The 18,831-nt window shown below is 34.4% G+C and overlaps 1 protein-coding gene across 1 annotated transcript in view; it reads right to left on the reverse strand.

The window, feature by feature from the left end:
• The window catches only part of LOC132721091 (protein HIRA-like), a 61,470-nt gene extending 45,486 nt beyond the window's left edge, over window positions 1-15,984 (reverse strand). Inside the window, exons 1-6 of the mRNA XM_060705343.1 lie at window positions 15,807-15,984; window positions 13,071-13,133; window positions 11,050-11,160; window positions 10,355-10,445; window positions 6,131-6,219; window positions 4,350-4,445 (exon numbers count right to left, since the gene is read on the reverse strand). Coding sequence (XP_060561326.1) covers window positions 4,350-4,445; window positions 6,131-6,219; window positions 10,355-10,445; window positions 11,050-11,160; window positions 13,071-13,133; window positions 15,807-15,846 — 490 coding nt within the window. The 5' untranslated portion in view covers window positions 15,847-15,984. The remainder of the gene's footprint in view (window positions 1-4,349; window positions 4,446-6,130; window positions 6,220-10,354; window positions 10,446-11,049; window positions 11,161-13,070; window positions 13,134-15,806) is intronic.
• Between the last annotated feature and the right edge of the window lie 2,847 nt (window positions 15,985-18,831).

The following is an 18,831-nucleotide window of genomic DNA, read 5'->3' on the forward strand; positions in this document are numbered from 1 at the left end:
TAAAAATTTAAATTGTCATATCAAAGTCATTTTTTATTTTTTTTGTCATCAAACTTTTGAAATATAAACATAATAATAACATCTGGGGAACCATGTCTCAGATATTTTCTCTTTTCTCAAAAAAATATTAGGTAACTTTTAACCATATACATATTCTGTAATTAAAGATAACTAGAACTATCACAAGATGTGATTAATACCCCTGCAAGACTGCTTCGGAAATGAGGAAGTTCCAAGTAACAGAATACCTTGTAAAAGAATTGAAATAGAGTTATGGTTGTGGGCAATTAAAGAAAGTTGCGGTTTTTGTATGTTGCATTTCCTTACAATATGGTTGACCATTGATGAAGTTTTATTTAATTACTCTGTAATAAATCCAGAAAGAGTTACGCTTCTTGAGCACTGTATGAAGTTGTATTGAATTCCAACTACTAGTTATCAAGTTATGCACTGGACAAAAAAGTAACAAAGGGCAATAACTGTAATGAGTCAAAATAGTATTGAATTCCAAAAACTAGTCTTTTAAATTATGCTCTGGACAAGAAACAAGAGGGTCATGATGGCCCTGAGGTCGCTCACCTGTATATAGGCCCCCCCCAACCCCCAACCCCCAATGTTGCAGGGCCAATTTAACCCAAGGGCTTTTATTTGCACAAACTTGGTAGACACCCATAAGAAGATGTTTCATGCTAAACATCTAAGCTCTAGCTCATTGGGCTTTTTAAAAGAAGATTTTTTTAAAGTTTTTAGTATACACATATAGTTAAAAACAATGACACCCCTGGGGCCGGGCCAGTTTTGACCCCAGGGCTTTTATTTGAACAAACTTTGTAGACACTTACTAGAAGATGTTTCATGCTTAATATCTAAACTCTAGCTATTTGGGTTTTTTCAAAGAAGATTTTAAGTTTTTGCTATACACATATAAAGACTAGAAATGTGTCATCATGCCACGGATGCCCCCGCATGCAGCCAAAATTTCAAATGTTATAATATTTAGTTCCAAATTTGTTTGCACAAATTATTTTTTTCATTCTAAGTTCAAAGCCCTTAAAACTTTTCAATGTTAACACAAACCATTTTTATACAATGTTCAAGGCACTGAAATTATTCAGTCTTAACCTTTTAAAAATAGCATATTGCATATTTGTAGCCAAAATAATGGCTATATACATTTCCACAAAAGTATGAGTGCTGAAACTGAAAGTTCAAAATTTTTCCAACATTCAGGAAAGATAAGTTTGTCTAAAATCATTGAACCACGACCAAATTCAAACTTAAACTGCTTATTCCTAAGATGTATCTATATTATTTTCAAAGTGAAAGGGACATAACTCTGCCAAAAAATCATCGAACCATGACCAAATTCCAACTTGACCTGCGCATTCCTTTGACATATCCATATGTCAATTTGGAGTTGAATATGTAACACTGTTGGGTTGATAATGAACAGAAACTGTAAATTTCATATCATTTTCAAAGTGAAAGGGGCATTACTCTGCCAAAAATCATTGAACCATGACCAGATTCGAACTTGGCCTGGGCATTCCAAAAACATATCCATATGTCAAATTTGAGTTGAATGTGTAATATTGTTGGGGAGATAATAAACGGAAACTGAAAATTTCATATTATTTTTAAAGTGAAAGGGGCATAACTCTGCCAAAAATCATCGAACCATGACCAAATTTGAAATTGACCTGCGCATTCCTTTGACGTATCAATATGTCAAATTTGAGTTGAATGTTTAATACTGTTGGGGAGATAATAAACAGAAACTGAAAATTTCATATTATTTTCAAAGTAAAAGGGGCATAACTCTGCCAAAAATCATTGAACCATGACCAAATTTGAACTTGACCTGCGCATTACTTTAACGTATCCATATGTCAAGTTTGAGTTGAATGTGTTGTACCATTGGGGAGTTAATGAACGGAAACTGAAAATTTCATATTGTTTTCAAAGTAAAAGGGGCATAACTCTGCCAAAAATCATCGAACCATGACCAAATTTGAACTTGACCTGTATTTTCTAATGACATATCAATATGTCAAGTTTGAGTTGAATGTGTTGTACCGTTGGGGAGATAATGAACGGAAACTGAAAATTTCATATTATTTTCAAAGTAAAAGGGGCATAACTCTGCCAAAAATCATCGAACCATGACCAATTTCGTACTTGACCTGTATTTTCTCATGACATATCCATATGTCAATTTTGAATTGAAAGTTTTGAATCGTTTGGGAGATAATGAACGGAAACTGAAAATTTCATATTATTTTCAATGTAAAAGGGGCATAACTCTGCCAAAAATCATCGAAACCATGACCAATTTCGAACTTGACCTGTATTTCCTCATGACATATCCATATGTCAAATTTGAGTTCAATATGTGCAAGGGTTATTAAGATAATGAACGGAAACTGATGATGACGGAAGGACGGAACAGGGTAACACTATATGCCCCTGCCATTATATGGCGGGGGCATAAAAATCAATGACCCCCGGGGCGGGGCCAATTTTGACCCCAGGTCTTTTATTTGAACAAACTTTGTAGACACTCACTAAAAGATGTTTCATGCTTAATATCTTAACTCTAGCTATTTGGGTTTTTTCAAAGAAGATTTTTTAAGTTTTTGCTATACACATACAAGGAAAATCAATGACCCCCGGGGCGGTGCCAATTTTGACCCCAGGGCTTTTATTTGAACAAACTTGGTAGACACCTATTAGAACATGTGTGATGCTAAACATCTTAGCCATAGCTCTTTGAGTTCTTTAAAAGAAGATTTTTTAAGTTTTTATTATATGCATATAGGGAAAATCAATGACACCCCGGGGCGGGGCCAATTTTGACCCCAGGGCTTTTATTTGAACAAACTTGGTAGACACTTATTAGAACATGTTTCATGCTAAATATCTTAGCTCTAACTCTTTTGGTTCTTTAAAAGAAGATTTTTTAAGTTTTTACTATATGCATATAGGGAAAATCAATGACCCTCCGGGGCGGGGCCAATTTTGACCCGAGGGCTTTTATTTGAACAAACATGGTAGACACCTATTAGAACATGTTTGATGCTAAATATCTTAGCCATAGCTCTTTGAGTTCTTTAAAAGAAGATTTTTTTAAGTTTTTACTATATGCATATAGGGAAAATAAATGACCCTCCGGGGCGGGGCCAATTTTGACCCGAGGGCTTTTATTTGAACAAACTTGGTAGACACTTATTAGAACATGTTTCATGCTAAATATCTTAGCTCTAACTCTTTTGGTTCTTTAAAAGAAGATATTTAAAGTTTTTTCTTTCGGTTGCCATGGCAACAAGAGTTCTGCATGGAATTAAATTCTTTGAACAATTTTTAAAGGTGACCACCAAAGGAACATTCCTGTGAAGTTTGGATGAAATTGGCTTTGTGGTTTATGAGGAGATGTCATTTAAAGTAAAAGTTTACAGACGGACGCCAGACGAAAAGGGATCACAAAAGCTCACCCTGTCACTTTGTGACAGGTGAGCTAAAAAGCAATGGAAAAGTAACAAAGGACAATAACTCTATAATTACTCTGGACAGAGTTATGGTTCTTGTGCACTGCACTTACTCTGTAATTAGTCAACATGGAGTTATGGTTCTTGTGCACTGCACTTCCTCTTAATGCGCTTGACCATTGTATGAAGTTATATTGAATTCGAACCATTAATCTGCAAGTTATGGTCCTGACCAAAGAAAGCAATGGAAAAGTAACTAAGGGCAATAACTCTGTTATTACTTTAGATAGAGTTTGGTTCTTGTGCACTGCACTTCCTTTTAATGTGCTTGACCATTGTATGAAGTTATATTGAGTTCCAACCATAAGTCTTCAAGTTATGGTCCGACAAAAGAAAGCAATGGAAAAGTAACAAAGGGCAATAACTCTGTAATTTCTTGAGATAGAATTATTGTTTTTGTGCACTGCACTTCCCCTTATTGTGCTTGATCATAGTATGAAGTTGTTTTAAATTCCAACCAGTACTTTTCAAATGCTCCAGACAAGGAAAAGTAACAAAGGGCAATAACTCTGTAATTAGTGGAGATAGAGTTATGATTCTTGTGCACTGCACTTCCTCTCAATGTGCTTGACCATTGTATGAAGTTGTACCTTAGTCTTCAAGTTATGCTCCGGACAAGGAAAATGCCAACGGACCGCCCCACAGACCACCGAGTGACTCCTATATACACCCCCCCCCCAAACTTTGTTTCGGGGTATAAAAAGCATGAATCCAGTATTTGTTTTCTTATAAACATCTTTTATAAAAGCTGCCTATTTATGTAATGTTGATGTGTTGATGTAGACATGAAAAACACGCATTTACCTGGGAATTTTTCCGCATTCCAAACAATAATAGTGTTGTCTATGCTACACGTTGCTAACCACACGTCTCCGGGTGACCATGCCAATCCTAGCACATCTGTAACCATTTCACAGTGACTTTATTAATATGATTAAAAAAAATCGTCTGCAGTATTTGCTCCTCAGTCAGGCAGTGCATGTTTTGAAATTTCTCCTAAAAATGATTTTGTCAAAATTGGAAGATGGGCATGTCCATCTAAAATATTTAGGGTGGTAAGGGTCATTGCAGCTTTATGATAAACATTGTAATTCCATAGTGTTAAACATAGTTAAATTACAGTCAAGTAAGCAAATAAATAACCTTTGGTTGCATCTATTGGCACTTGCAGTCCAAATAAATTACCGAAAAATTATCAAGATTTGCAAGCACAGCTTTACGTAATGAAAGTAGATAATTTTATTGCGGTAATATAAAACAAGAGCCGGTTGAACCGGGTGATGCTCCCCGAATAGGTTTTGGACACAGGAAGGTATACCTCTTGTTGTGTCAGAGTTATGTCACAGACAAAGTTCAAAGTGTAAAAACAACCCAAATATTGTGCACGACACATTGTCTCAATATGGTGATCATTTTTGTGAAATAGTTGTAAAATCCGACTTCAAATAACGAAGTTATGCGCCTGACATTATTTTGCTGCAAGGTCATACCGTGACCTTGACCTTCAAGGTAGAGACCCAAATGTTGCGCGCGACACAATGTCTCATTGTGGTGATCATTTCTGTGAAATAGTTGTAAAATCCGACTTCAAATAATGAAGTTATGTGCCGGACACGATTTTGCTGCAAGGTCATGCTGTGACCTTGACCTTCAAGGAAGCGACCCACATGTTGCGTGCGACACATCGTCTCAATATGGTGATCATTTCTGTGGAATATTTTTTAAATCCGACTTCAAATAACAAAGTTATGGACCGGACACGATTTTGCTGCAAGGTCATGCTGTGACCTTGACCTTCAAGGTAGCGATCCAAATGTTGCGCGCGACATGCGTCTCAATATGGTGATCATTTCTGTGAAATATTTTTAAAATCCAACTTCAAATAACAAAGTTATGGACCGGACACTATTTTGCTGCAAGGTCATGCTGTGACCTTGACCTTCAAGGTAGCCACCCAAATGTTGTGCGTGACACGTCGTCTCAATATGGTGATCATTTCGGTAAAATATTTTTAAAGTCCGACTTCAAATAATGAAGTTATGGACCGGACACGATTTTGCTGCAAGGTCATGCTGTGACCTTGACCTTCAAGGTAGCGACCCAAATATTGTGCGCGACTCATAAACCACTTCTGTGAAATAATTTTAAAATCTGACTTCAAATAACAAAGTTATGGGCCGGACACGAATTCGGGACGTACGTACGTACGGACTGACGGACAACCCGACGACTATATGCTCCCCCGAAATTTTTCGGGGAGCATAAAAACTGTTTGACACTGATACTGGGATAAATATAGCAGATCTAGCTATTCATCGTAAACTCCAGCTAACAAAGTGAATTCAGTCAAATTCTGCAACAGGCATAAGAAGAATCATATAGAATATCTATTCATTGCTCGAACTTTTCCTATTTTACCAATTACTTTTTATGAGACTTTGTTCTACTAACTAAAAGCATAGAGCTTTAAATGGCTACTTATTTACTTATTTGTTCACTATACAAATACCTATACAAATGTACAATAGGAGAAAAGAGTATTTCAACAAAAATTGCAACAAAATGGAGAAAACCATTACACACACCTCCAGCATGTCCTCTCAAGGTGTGAGCTGGCCTCCAGGACTCTACGATCTTTGAGTCTGATCCAAACACTGTACCACCCACTCCATATCTACAACAAAGTAGAAAAAATATTTAACTCATAATGTTAGATTTGTACCCTTTTTTCTTTTTTAATGTTAACACAACAATGTAACAAATAGTTTTATTGTTCAGACGTCCCATTAAATACTGTGTGTATTTGAATTCGCGGAAGCAAATTTTTGCGGAAAGGTCCAATTTGGGGGTCCATACAAATATTCGCGCTATTTTGAATTCGCGGAGGTGACTGCTGAAAATCATAAATTCGCGTAGACCACCCCTCAGGTTAAAAAAAATATACTGTAATCATTGTTGGAGTTCACAGTTATTTTCAATACCTGGTGTCAAATAATATGCTATAATCAAGAACAAAGACATTGTCTAGCAAACACATTATGGCAAACAAAAGAATGCCCGTTAACGTGCATGCTTTTTCACAGTTTGCATCATAAACGTCTTGACTAATGATCAGATCATATTTTGTGTTTTTCTAAACAACACAAACATAAACAATTTAAACTGATGAAAAACTTTGAAAACAAAACACAATTACTAGGTAATAATTTTAATAATATGGTATGTATTGAAAGCATATAACACATTGATAAACATTGTTCTATACTCTATAGAAGCGTGAAAATGTCACTATTAAGAAATTATTGGTGCACAAATATTCGCGCTAAACATGAATTCGCGGATCGAATGTCACCGCAAAGATCGCGAAAATTTGAAGACTGCGAAAATTTCTACACATACAGTAAAACATGTGACATAAATTGTATCTCTTTACAAAATTGATTATGTATTAAAATCTGGAAAAAGTAGAGATCCCAAGACAGCTGTGACAACATAGTAAATATGATAATAATAGTGGTGAAATGTCTGAGTAGTAAACATGTCAGAGAAGTAACCTATAGATTGCTGGTTGCATGGGTTCAAACCCCGTCTGGGGCAAGCCGTTATTTCTGTGAGCAAGAAACTTTACATCTTTGCTAAGTATTGGTTGGTTATAGGAAAAGATTCCAAAGTGTTTCAATAAGCTTATAGCTGCCAACACAATCAAACTAAAACTAGAACTATCGCTGAATGCGATTCATACCCCCACCAATGTCCTTGACAGAAGACGACTTGGAAAGGTGGTTAAGGAAATAACTTAAGTCGCACAAATACATAAAAAGAAATTATCTCTGTTGAAAAAAAGACTTATTGTACAGGTAATAGTATAAATATCTATTATCAAATCATGTTCGAAACAGTTACAAATAACCTTACATTTTCCCAATATACTAAACTTTTTGTAAGTCAATTTTTGACCTTCAAGTGTGGCCTTGACCTTAAAGGGGCAACATTCGCTGCCGCGGCAGCGAGTATTTGTGGGTGTGACTAATCAGTGATATAAAACTGTCTGTTATAAACCCTGAACTATAAATAGCATGCAGTGTTAACCTGCAGAGAGAATGTAAACAAAAACAGCTGATTTTACACAGGAGAGGTTTAATACTCAAAGATTAATTAAAGACATTATCAAGTCATCTTGTCCAGATACTATTTTTGAAGTCAGTTGTTTTTCTTTTTTTTTCACTGGAATGCTTTATGTGTCATTCATCAAGTCAGACAATTATATCAAAATCCAAAAGATGTGCCTTACATGGGGCATTTCTTTTAGGAACAACCTGCTAAAAAATGTTCTTGACAGGAATTTAAAATACTTTTAAACTGTTAATGTATAAATTTTTTATGCATATCCAACATTTAGTTTTGATTAACATTTGTGAAATGTAATTTTTTGACTACAAGATATTTACAAGTAAATGAAATATACCTGGAAGTTTTTTACTGTTTTCATGAAGTTTAAACCATTCAAAAACAAGTTAAATCAGTACTTTGAAATTAAAAAAAAATCATAGATTAATGGATTATTGTAAATTTGTTGGATTTGATAAAGCAAGTCAGTAAAAGTTATTGTTTTATTCAGCATTCCAATGTGTCGTCTGCTGAAAATCTCCCTCCCTGAAATATACATCGTCTGCTACAAATCTCTCTCCCTGAAATAAACACTGCCACGTGCGTCTGTTTACTACTGAAGGTTCATGACCTGTAATGATCACATGGCTCCTCCCAGGGAAATTCAAATTTCAAAATTTGACAGCCAGTATTTTTTTCCAGAAATACACTTAACAAAGTTATATTTTTGAATATTTTTGGTCAATCTTTATCAAAAATATCTTTGCCTACAAACATGCCAAGTGTTGTTTTAAATGCATTTGGTAATTAATCTTAAATCTTTGAAAAAGGGTCCCTGAAGTGAAGCATGCATAAAATTAATAAGAAACCTGCCCTAGCGCCATCTGCTGGCTTTTATAGTCCAGTTGGGCCTTTAAGCTGGCACAAGGGTAAGATGGGTTCTGCACATCGCCCAATTGGGGTGTACATTTGAGTAAAGTTTTAAGAAAATCCTTCCATTAGTATAGAATTTATAGAGCGGACACAACATATATTTCTAGTATTGATTGTATGTAAATTTAAAGACTTAAAAGGGGCATAACTTTGTCAAAATGCAATACTGAGTTATGAAACTTGACCTGCATATCGTAATTGTGACACCTCATATATCTTTTAAGTTTCAAGCAAATACCTGTGCTAGTTTCAGAAATATTCAAGAACATGTTAAAATCTAAGAACATTTTCTAAGTCAATTTTTGACCTTGACTTTTAGACTGCACAAAGGTGACATGGATTCTGCACATAACCTTGTTTAGGTGAACATTTGAGTAAAGTTTGAATAAAATTCTTCCATTAGTATAGGATTTATAGAGCGGACACGACATATTGTCTAATATGTGATTGTATGTAAATTTGAAGATTAAAAGGGGCATAACTTTGTTTAAATGCAATACAGAGTTATGAAACTTGACCAGCATATCTTAATTGTGACATTTCATATATATTTTAAGTTTCAACCAAATACCTTTCCTAGATTCAGAAATATTCAGATATATGTTAAAATTTAAGAACATTTTCTAAGTCAAATTTTGACCTTCAGTGTGACCTTGACCTTAAGCCAGCAAAAGGGTGACATGGGTTCTGCACATCCCCTTGTTGAGGTGAACATTTGAGCCAAGTTTGAAGAAAATCTCTCAATTAGTGTAGGACTTACAGAGCGGACGCGACATACTGCGCAATATTTGATTGTTTGATATTTGACCTTCAATTGTGACCTTGACCTTAAGCCGGCAAAAGGGTGACATGGGTTCTGCACATCCCTTGTTGAGGTGAACATTTGAGCCAAGTTTGAAGACAATCTCTCAATAAGTGTAGGACTTACAGAGCGGACACGACATACTGCGTAATATTTGATTGTTTGATATTTGACCTTCAATTGTGACCTTGACCTCAAGATGACACATGGGCAACATGGGTTCTGCACATCCCCTTGATGAAGTGAACATTTGAACCAAGTTTGAAGAAAATCTTTCAATAAGTGTAGGACTTACAGAGCGGACACGACATATTGTGTAATATTTGATTGTTTGATTTGACCTTCAATTGTGACCTTGACCTTAAGATGACACATGGGCAACATAAGTTCTGCACATCCCCTTGTTGAGGTGAACATTTGAACCAAGTTTGAAGAAAATGTTTTTCAATTATTGTAGGACTTACAGAGCGGACACGACATACTGTCTTATATATATGATTGTGTTTGATATTTGACCTTCAATTGTGACCTTGACCTTGAGCTGACACATGGGCAACATGGGTTCTGCACATCCCCTTGCTGAGGTGAACATTTGAGCCAAGTTTGAAGAAAATCCTTCAAGTGGTATAGGAGTTATAGAGCGGACACGAAAATGGAGACGGACGGACCGACCGACCGACCGACCGACGCGACAAAGCGAATCCATTATAGCCCCCCCCCCACATTTTGTGGTGGGGGTATAATAAAATTAGTATAAACTAACAGTAAATAGGTGAAAATTGCATACTCAGTTTAATCGAGCGTGTCCATGAGAGATAAACAAAGGTGCATCATCTCTCATGCCCCCTAATTCATACCAGTGGATGATAAGTCAGTCAGTCATGACACATCAGATTAAAACCAGATATCCCTTTTATGTTTGTATTGTTATACATTGAAATTTTCAATTCATAAGCCAACCGCTTACTTAGTAATATGCCAAATCATCACAAGTTTGTCATCGCCACCTGAGGCCAGGAATCGTCCACTGTTTGACCATCTCACACTATTCACACATGCTGAAATCATGCATTCTTATAAGTCAGTCAATGACACTTTTAATATTTGTTGATATAAGTTAAAGTGACATAACGCTCATTTTTCTGTTATCAAATTGAGCTGTATTGGCTATATATCTAAAAAGATTTTTGACTATCATAATGCCATAATGGTCATCGGCCAATATAATTCATTACTGATACTGAAACAAATTTCCGATAAAATGTAACAACTGCCTTACATATAAAAAGACTGCCCCACTCTTTTTATCAATTGAACATTAATGATACAGACATTCCAAAGGATATTTATAGAATTTTCTTGTGACATGGGATATTGACTATACACATGAACTAGATTATAAAATTGGAAACAATTATCTAAAAATCTGAAGTTGTTTTAACTTTGACCTGTACACTCACCATTTAAACTTGGATGTGCAGAATGATAATGTAACTTTATTTTTCTTAATATACTTTTATCATTGTGAAATACTTATCTTTCAACAGCAAAAGATTTAGTAACACACAATAAATATATTTTATTCAATTACATTTTTTCTTTCATGTAATTTTCAAGGAATGTTGTAATTCATAAATAACTGAATGGAATCATAAATGTTACCAAGATGATTGTCCATTTCACAGAGTATTTTTGGAACGTTTTCATTCTTGTCTGCCAGCTCATCACGGACTGGTGCCATGTTCCAGATAATGATCTTTCCAGTATCATCTCCTAAAATATATTTATAATAAAAAGTTAAAATTAAAAACATAAATCAGTACATGAATAGTCCTAGACACTTAATTGTGTAAAGGCTTAATTAACACATACATGTGTAGGTGAATCAGCATTCTGTAACATTCTATATACTAACCAAAATAACAAAATGAAACAAGAGGGCCATGATGGCCCTGAGGTCCCTCACCTGTATATAGGCCCTCCCCAGCCCAACCCAACACCCCCCCCCCTTAAGGGCAAATTTTAACCCAAGGGCTTTTATTTGAACAAACTTGGTTGACACCCATAAGAAGATGTTTCATGCTAAACATCTAAGTTCTAGCTCATTGGGTTTTTTAAAAGAAGATTTTTTAAGTTTTTACTATACACATATAGTTAAAAACAATGACACCCCTGGGGCGGGGGCCAGGCTTTTATTTAAACAAACTTTGTGGATATTTACTAGAAGATGTTTCATGCTTGATATCTAAACTCTAGCTATTTGGGTTTTTTCAAAGAAGATTTCTAAGTTTTTGCTATACACATATAAGGAAAATCAATGACCCCCGGGGTGGGGCCAATTTTGACCCCAGGGCTTTTATTTGAACAAACTTTGTTGACACTCACTAGATTAGAAGATGTTTCATGCTTAATATCTAGACTCTAGCTCATTGGGATTTTTAAAAGAAGATTTTTAAGTTTTTACTATACACATATAGTTAAAAACAATGACACCCCTGGGGCGGGGCCAGTTTTGACCCCAGGGCTTTTATTTGAACAAACTTTGTAGATATTTACTAGAAGATGTTTCATGCTTAATAACTTAACTCTAGCTATTTGGGTTTTTTCAAAGAAGATTTCTAAGTTTTTGCTATACATATATAAGGAAAATCAATGACACCCCGGGGCAGGGCCAATTTTGACCCCAGGGCTTTTATTTGAACAAACTTTGTAGACACTCACTAGAAGATGTTTCATGCTTGATACCTAAACTCTAGCTATTTTGGTTCTTTAAAAGAAGATTTTTTAAGTTTTTACTATATGGATATAGGGAAAATCAATGACCCCCTGGGGCGGGGCCAATTTTGACCCTGGGGCTTTTATTTGAACAAACTTGGTAGACACTCATTAGAACATGTTTCATGCTAAATATCTTAGCTCTAGCTCTTAGGGTTCTTTAAAAGAAGATTCTTTAAGTTTTTACTATATGCATATAGGGAAAATCAATGACCCCCCGGGGCGGGGCCAATTTTGACCCCAGGGCTTTTATTTGAACAAACTTGGTAGACACTCACTAGAAGATGTTTCATGCCAAATATCTAAGCTCTAGCTCTTAGGGTTGTTTAAAAGAAGATATTTAAAGATTTTTCTTTCGGTTGCCATGGCAACCAGAGTTCTGCATGGAATTAAATTCTTTGAACAATTTTTAAAGGTGACCACCAAAGGAACAGTGAAGTTTAGATGAAATTGGCTTAGTGGTTTATGAGGAGATGTCATTTTAAGCAAAAGTTTACGGATGGAAGGACGGACGCCGGACGAAAAGCGATCACAAAAGCTCACCCTGTCACTTTGTGACAGGTGAGCTAAAAAATGTTTGGTCAGTTTTAATGACAGATCAAATAATGAAAGACTGAAAATCACTTACATACATGAAATAAACAGAGTTTTATTATTAACCGATTGGCAATCCAAACAATCAATTTAAATGCTGTTAAAATCAGTTAAATTTTTCAGCATGTATATTGAAGTATCACCCTTGACCATTGGCAAAATTGCTTGTTTTCTTGCCTCAGATAAAAATGAAAACCCTGAATATGCAGATGCAGTGGCATAATAAATCTTTTTTATTCCATGTTATAGTTCAAATTCAAAAGATTGCCATATTATGGCATACTGGATTTATCAGGGACACTAGTATTACACACCTTGCCCTCCTGTAGCAAACCTTGATCCATCTGGATGTATGTCAATGGAAAATATTGGCCGACCTAAAAATAAACATTAAATAAAGAGATAAAATTGTAAACCATGTCAATACAATATATATAGATAATATTCCCTGACCTGAAAATAGACATTACATTTAGAGAACCGGTACAAGTCAACCCGGCCTCAAGTGAATCCGGCCCCAAATTAGTCAATCTGGCCCCAATTCAATCTGATATCCGGTCAACCTGGCCCTTTTTTTATTATTAGTTAAAAAAGGATTGACCAATTTTGGGGCCGGGTTGACTAATTTTGGGGCCGGATTCACTCAAGGCCGGGTTAACTTGGGGCCGGGTTGACTGTAATTCTAGAGAACGGACAGATGAATAAAATAATGCCTATATATCATGTTGATACAAAATATTGCCCGACCTAAAAATTGACATTACATTTAAAGAACTGACAGATGAGTAAAATTATCTTCAATTTCAATGTATAATTTTGAAGTTGATGGATTTATTGTTGAGATCCACATTATCTTAAAACTTAACATTTGTACAGAGTAGGGCATTGCACAACTGACAAAAAATCGAACAATCTGTACACAGTGTTAAACGGCCACACGAAACGATCCCTTCTTTGATTAAAAATAATAAGTATAATAAGTTTAATCGAATCCGGGTCAGCTCGGCCCTAAAACGCACTTGGCCCCGAGTCAGTTCAGCCCTATTCCAACTCGGCATGGGTCAACTCGGCCCAATTTTCAATTATTAATGTTTAGGTTTGTGTTATCACTATTTATTGTAATTATTTTTAATACACGGATTAACAGTTTCGGAACTAGCAGCAGACAGGCTTTTCTTATCAGTAGAATTGCGAGTAAAGATAACCGATTGAGTATCTCATTGTGGTAGGTGAAACTTCTAAATACCTTCAGTGTCAAACAATGTGTTGAAATATCAGGGCTCATCCTGGGTGGAAATTTTAGGGAGAAGTGACATCTTCGCAAAAAATAGGGAGAAGGGAAACAACCCAATGTGTATGCATTAACATGCATGGCTATACATCCGTTAACTATAATATAAATCAGCTATTTATAAGCTTTCTCTAAATATTTGTTTATGTATTTTCATGTAGATTTATTGATAATGAAGTGTAAGAAAAAATATGATGAATAAGCTAATTTTATATAACTACTTTCCTCACTTTTAATAGAATATAAAGTTACATTTGATATTGTTTCACAGTATCTGTCTATTCTGTTCTGATTACAGAAATTCTTTTATGACCTATTATGTTGTAATGCCATATTTATGTGCATATAATTATGCTTATAAAACAATTTTCAAACATCGAAGAATATGTAAAATATGTACTGCAACATTTGTGCACATTATATTTGATCACTAAAATTATATACATTCATTTCTTATTGAAAAATTTGACTGAGAAATTATAGAAAATAAATTTCTAATTACCTCCCTTTATTTTCCTGAAATGTTAAACTTGTAATATCTTTATAAATAATGCTTTTTGATATTTACAATATTGATCAATCTTAATCTGAGCGTCATATTTATGACATTAAAACACATATCTATTTTGAAACAATAAGAACACTTCTTTCCTGACTATTTTGTTGTTATATACATGTACACGTCATGATATACGACCGATATGTAGCATGCCGATCATGATTCGTAGTTTTTCCGGGATGTCGTGCCCACGTGCGTAAGCTGTGTCAAATTTGGCATTTCTACAAAGATAACAATGCCAAACACTCTCATTGTCTACAATATACCAATCGTAAGATTTTTGCGAATTGGCTTTCTAAATTTTCGCATAGATGTATCAGAATCAGTAACTTTCTTTTACTGCTAGTTTTGGGCATTTTGTAGCCATGACGTGGGCGACATAACAATTTTTAATTGATGTTAACGGACTGAAATCATTCAGAATATGATTAAGTTTTTAATCCAGTCGCTGATCAGTAATGAAATTGATTATTTTAAATTGACTAACAGTTTTGTGATAGCCGTGAAAAACCCATTGCAAATCACCGTTACTCGGGTTAAACACCGCGTGTATATCAATTAGGGAAGATTTGCATGTGTTTAGATGTTCGGGAAAAAACAATCTATAATTATCGCCTAATCCCGTATTAAACTCGCAAAACTGTCACACACAATTAAACCCGTTTCGGGCCGATGCTCTCATTATTTTACTTATTAGAGTAGGCGGTCTATCGCTTTGCATACAGGTAGACGGGTAGTATAAAGCGACGCTCTGATTGGATAATGATAATTAGCAGTCGTCATATAGGCGGATACAATCTCTGCTCTTTACATCGCCAAGTAATTACTCTTTGGGAATTAAGATTTTATCGGCGATGTTGACTTCTCTTTGATCAATTGGGAGAGCGAAATGGAAATATACACGGCGAAGTTTTCGCCTGAATCGCCCTTCCAGATGAGCCCTGGAAATATATACTGAGAGGAAGCTAAGATCACCAGCTTTTAATTTGTGTAATAAATTTTAAAATCGGACATTACATTTCTTATTATTCATTTACCTTAACAACATGCAAAGCAAAGTTAATACGTTATATATATTTTTGTAAAGCTGGCCGAGTTGACCCGTGTCGAGTTGAACCGTGCCGAGTTGGTATAGGGCCGAGTTGACTCTTTTCCAGTTTAATCGTGACTATCCGACAACTAGTACAATAGAAAATATACCTTCTTTGTGGTTAACCCACGCTGGCTTTAGCAACCGCATATCGTACAATAAATGATACGCTATCAATCGATGTACATTTTGGCCATCGCTTCACAATTTATGCAAAATTAAAAACTGAAACGACTCTTTTTGCATTATGCAGTTGAAATCAGCGCGGACCTTGTAGGTGAAGGTCGTTGCAATGAACCTAAAGAATAAAAAATACGAGAAAAAAAATGAGACCAAAGATCAACAAGGTAAGGCGACGCTCACATACTCACAGAAAGACACTTAGGCCACTTAGCCATGTCAGGTATAAGTAAATATGTGCCCGTGGAAACAAAACAGTGTAACAATCTACCTAGCTACCCACCAAACTACATACCTTGGAGGAAGGAAAGGTGAAACTGTATATGTGCCTTCGAAGTTATTCTAGATATATGTGTGTATAGATTTACGGTACCACTAAAATACGCAACGGAGATTTTTTGGCGCAACGGACGCAACGGGCGCAACGGAGTGCAAAATTTAAAATGTGACAATAAATACGCCATGCATTTTTAAATTTTATGTTAGTATGTGCTGAATAAAATAATATTTTGAAATTATAGAAATCATTTAAAAACAATATTTTCTACATTATAAGCATTGTATTGTTGTAATACCGCTCATATCTCCGTTGCGCAAAAATTCATTGGCGCAACGGAGATTTACTTTTTTCAAAACTCGCAAACAAAGTACTTTTTATTGAATTTGCATTAGTATATGCTAAATAAAGTCATATGTTGATATTACAGAATCAACTTTAAGCATTTTTTATTATGAACATTCATTTTATTGATGTTATACCTTTCATAAACTCCGTTACGCCGATTGATTATTGCGAAACGGAGATTTTATTTTCAAAACTGTGTACTGTTTTTTATGTCTAAAACATAAAATAATTATATAAGTTGGTATTGTTAATATTTTATACATATACTGTACATATTTGATTTTACTAGGTAGAATACTGAGTATATCAGATTCTAAATGGACGGTGAAATGGACATAATTTCGGCGCAACGTACATGTAAAATAAAGATTTGCATAACGGATAGATCTTATGTTTTAACATAACTTAAGAATTTGAGAATAACAAGTAACAGTCTTTTAAATTAAAAATGATTTATTTTCCTTTATTTTAGAAAATGTTGAAAATAGGATATTGTAAAAGATATTTAAATTACGGCGAAATGGACACATTTCGACGCAACGGGGATTATCATAATAGTTTTATTATATTATAATCAAACAATAATTGGTTGTTACTTGAAAACGATCTTCATATTTTCGATTAATTTTAATTTAAACGTATTTCGAGAATTACATGTACTTTATTTTTTCAACTATAATGTAAATTATGATACGAAGAAGTGTAGTTATATTGACAAAAAATATATAGTCTCATCTATTTCTTATATAATTTGTAACTTAAACAATTTAGTTTATCTCCAAAATGTTTTATTACGTCTCACATTTAATATACATTTTTTCTCATAGTTTGAGTGAAATATTGGCATAGTAAGCTTCAAAAGCATTTTTTTCGACAATAACAAGTTATAAAAAATTATTTAATATCTTAAAGTCAATACATGTTTCCTCTTAATTACATTATCTAAATGGTGTGAAAACGCTTGTTCAATAAACATCAACCACGTGTCATTGGTAATTTAATTATCGGTACTTAACACCCGTGATAAACAATCTGCCAATCACCAAATTGCTGTTGTTTCGCTAAATATTCAATTCAATTCAATATCTTTATTGCATTAAACATTTTACAATGCTTATAGCACATACAAATATATACATTGGCCCAAAAAGAGAAAAAAGCATACAAATTGTTTTAACAAATATAATTTTGTGTTAGTTATTTTTACAAAGTCTTGACACAAATACAATTTTTGTGAGTTATTTTCTTCAGGTTTCTACATGTGTTTCCAGTATACTTTTAACTTGGCCGGCCCAATTTTCCCCTCTATAATTTACCCTGTTTTCAACATCTGACTTAAGAAAAATGTACGTTTTTTAACTAATGAGTTATCTGAAAGTTTTAAAATTTTCACCCAGTACTTTATTATGTTGATTTTTCTGTAAACTTAGAGTGGCATGCGCCCTAGCTCACCGTAAAGAGCGGATAAATTTGTGGAACGTTTAACGCATAAGATTCGACGTAAACATTTTGTGTGAACTAATTCCACGTCTGTTGCTTCGTGCATTCCCCATACTTCCGAACCAAAATGGAGGATCGAACCAACGAGACTATCAAATAGTTGAAGGATCTGTTTCACAGGTAATTCAATGTTATTTAAAATAGATATTAAACCGTATAGAGACCTAGAAGCATGCTCTGTTATACATTTTTGCGTACAGTACCAATTACCATTTTTAAACAGTTTCGCTAAATAAACAATTATTTGATTTGATTTTAACGGGTTTTTTTTCTAATTCGGGAAGGAATTGTTATAAGTAAAGTTCAATTTAATTATTTTATGTTTTTTTACTGTTTTAAAATGGAAATAGGAAGAACAGCAAATTCTACATGCATGTCGTTTTGTTATTTTAATAATTTCATCAGTCAATTTTCATATAATCTTTCAAACAATATTTAATTCCATTTATTAAATTAATAAAACAGACTTTTGTTACACCACTTCAGTAATTCAGTTAATATCTTTAACGATTTACTTCTTCATATCACTACTTAGGACAAACATTGTTTTCTTTTTAAATTCTGTTGCGCCAAAAAAAAAAAAAAAAAACTCCGTTGCGCAGACAAAATGTCCATTTCGCCGGCACACAATCCTTTACAACATCAACATTGCAGCTATTTGATATACGATTAAGGTTTTTATATCTTTTTTTAAAATTTATTTATTCAAATAACATTAGTGTTAATTAATTTCATATATTTGTACATACGTTGTGCCGATTTTCCAAAATTATCTCCGTTGCGCCATGAAATTTTCATTTCGCCAGGCATATATAAGCCTTCAGTGCAAT

This window comes from Ruditapes philippinarum, unplaced genomic scaffold, assembly GCF_026571515.1.
Source record: "Ruditapes philippinarum isolate M1 unplaced genomic scaffold, ASM2657151v2 ctg2733_1_1_1_1, whole genome shotgun sequence".
In the NCBI taxonomy this organism is placed as follows: Eukaryota; Metazoa; Mollusca; class Bivalvia; order Venerida; family Veneridae; genus Ruditapes; species Ruditapes philippinarum.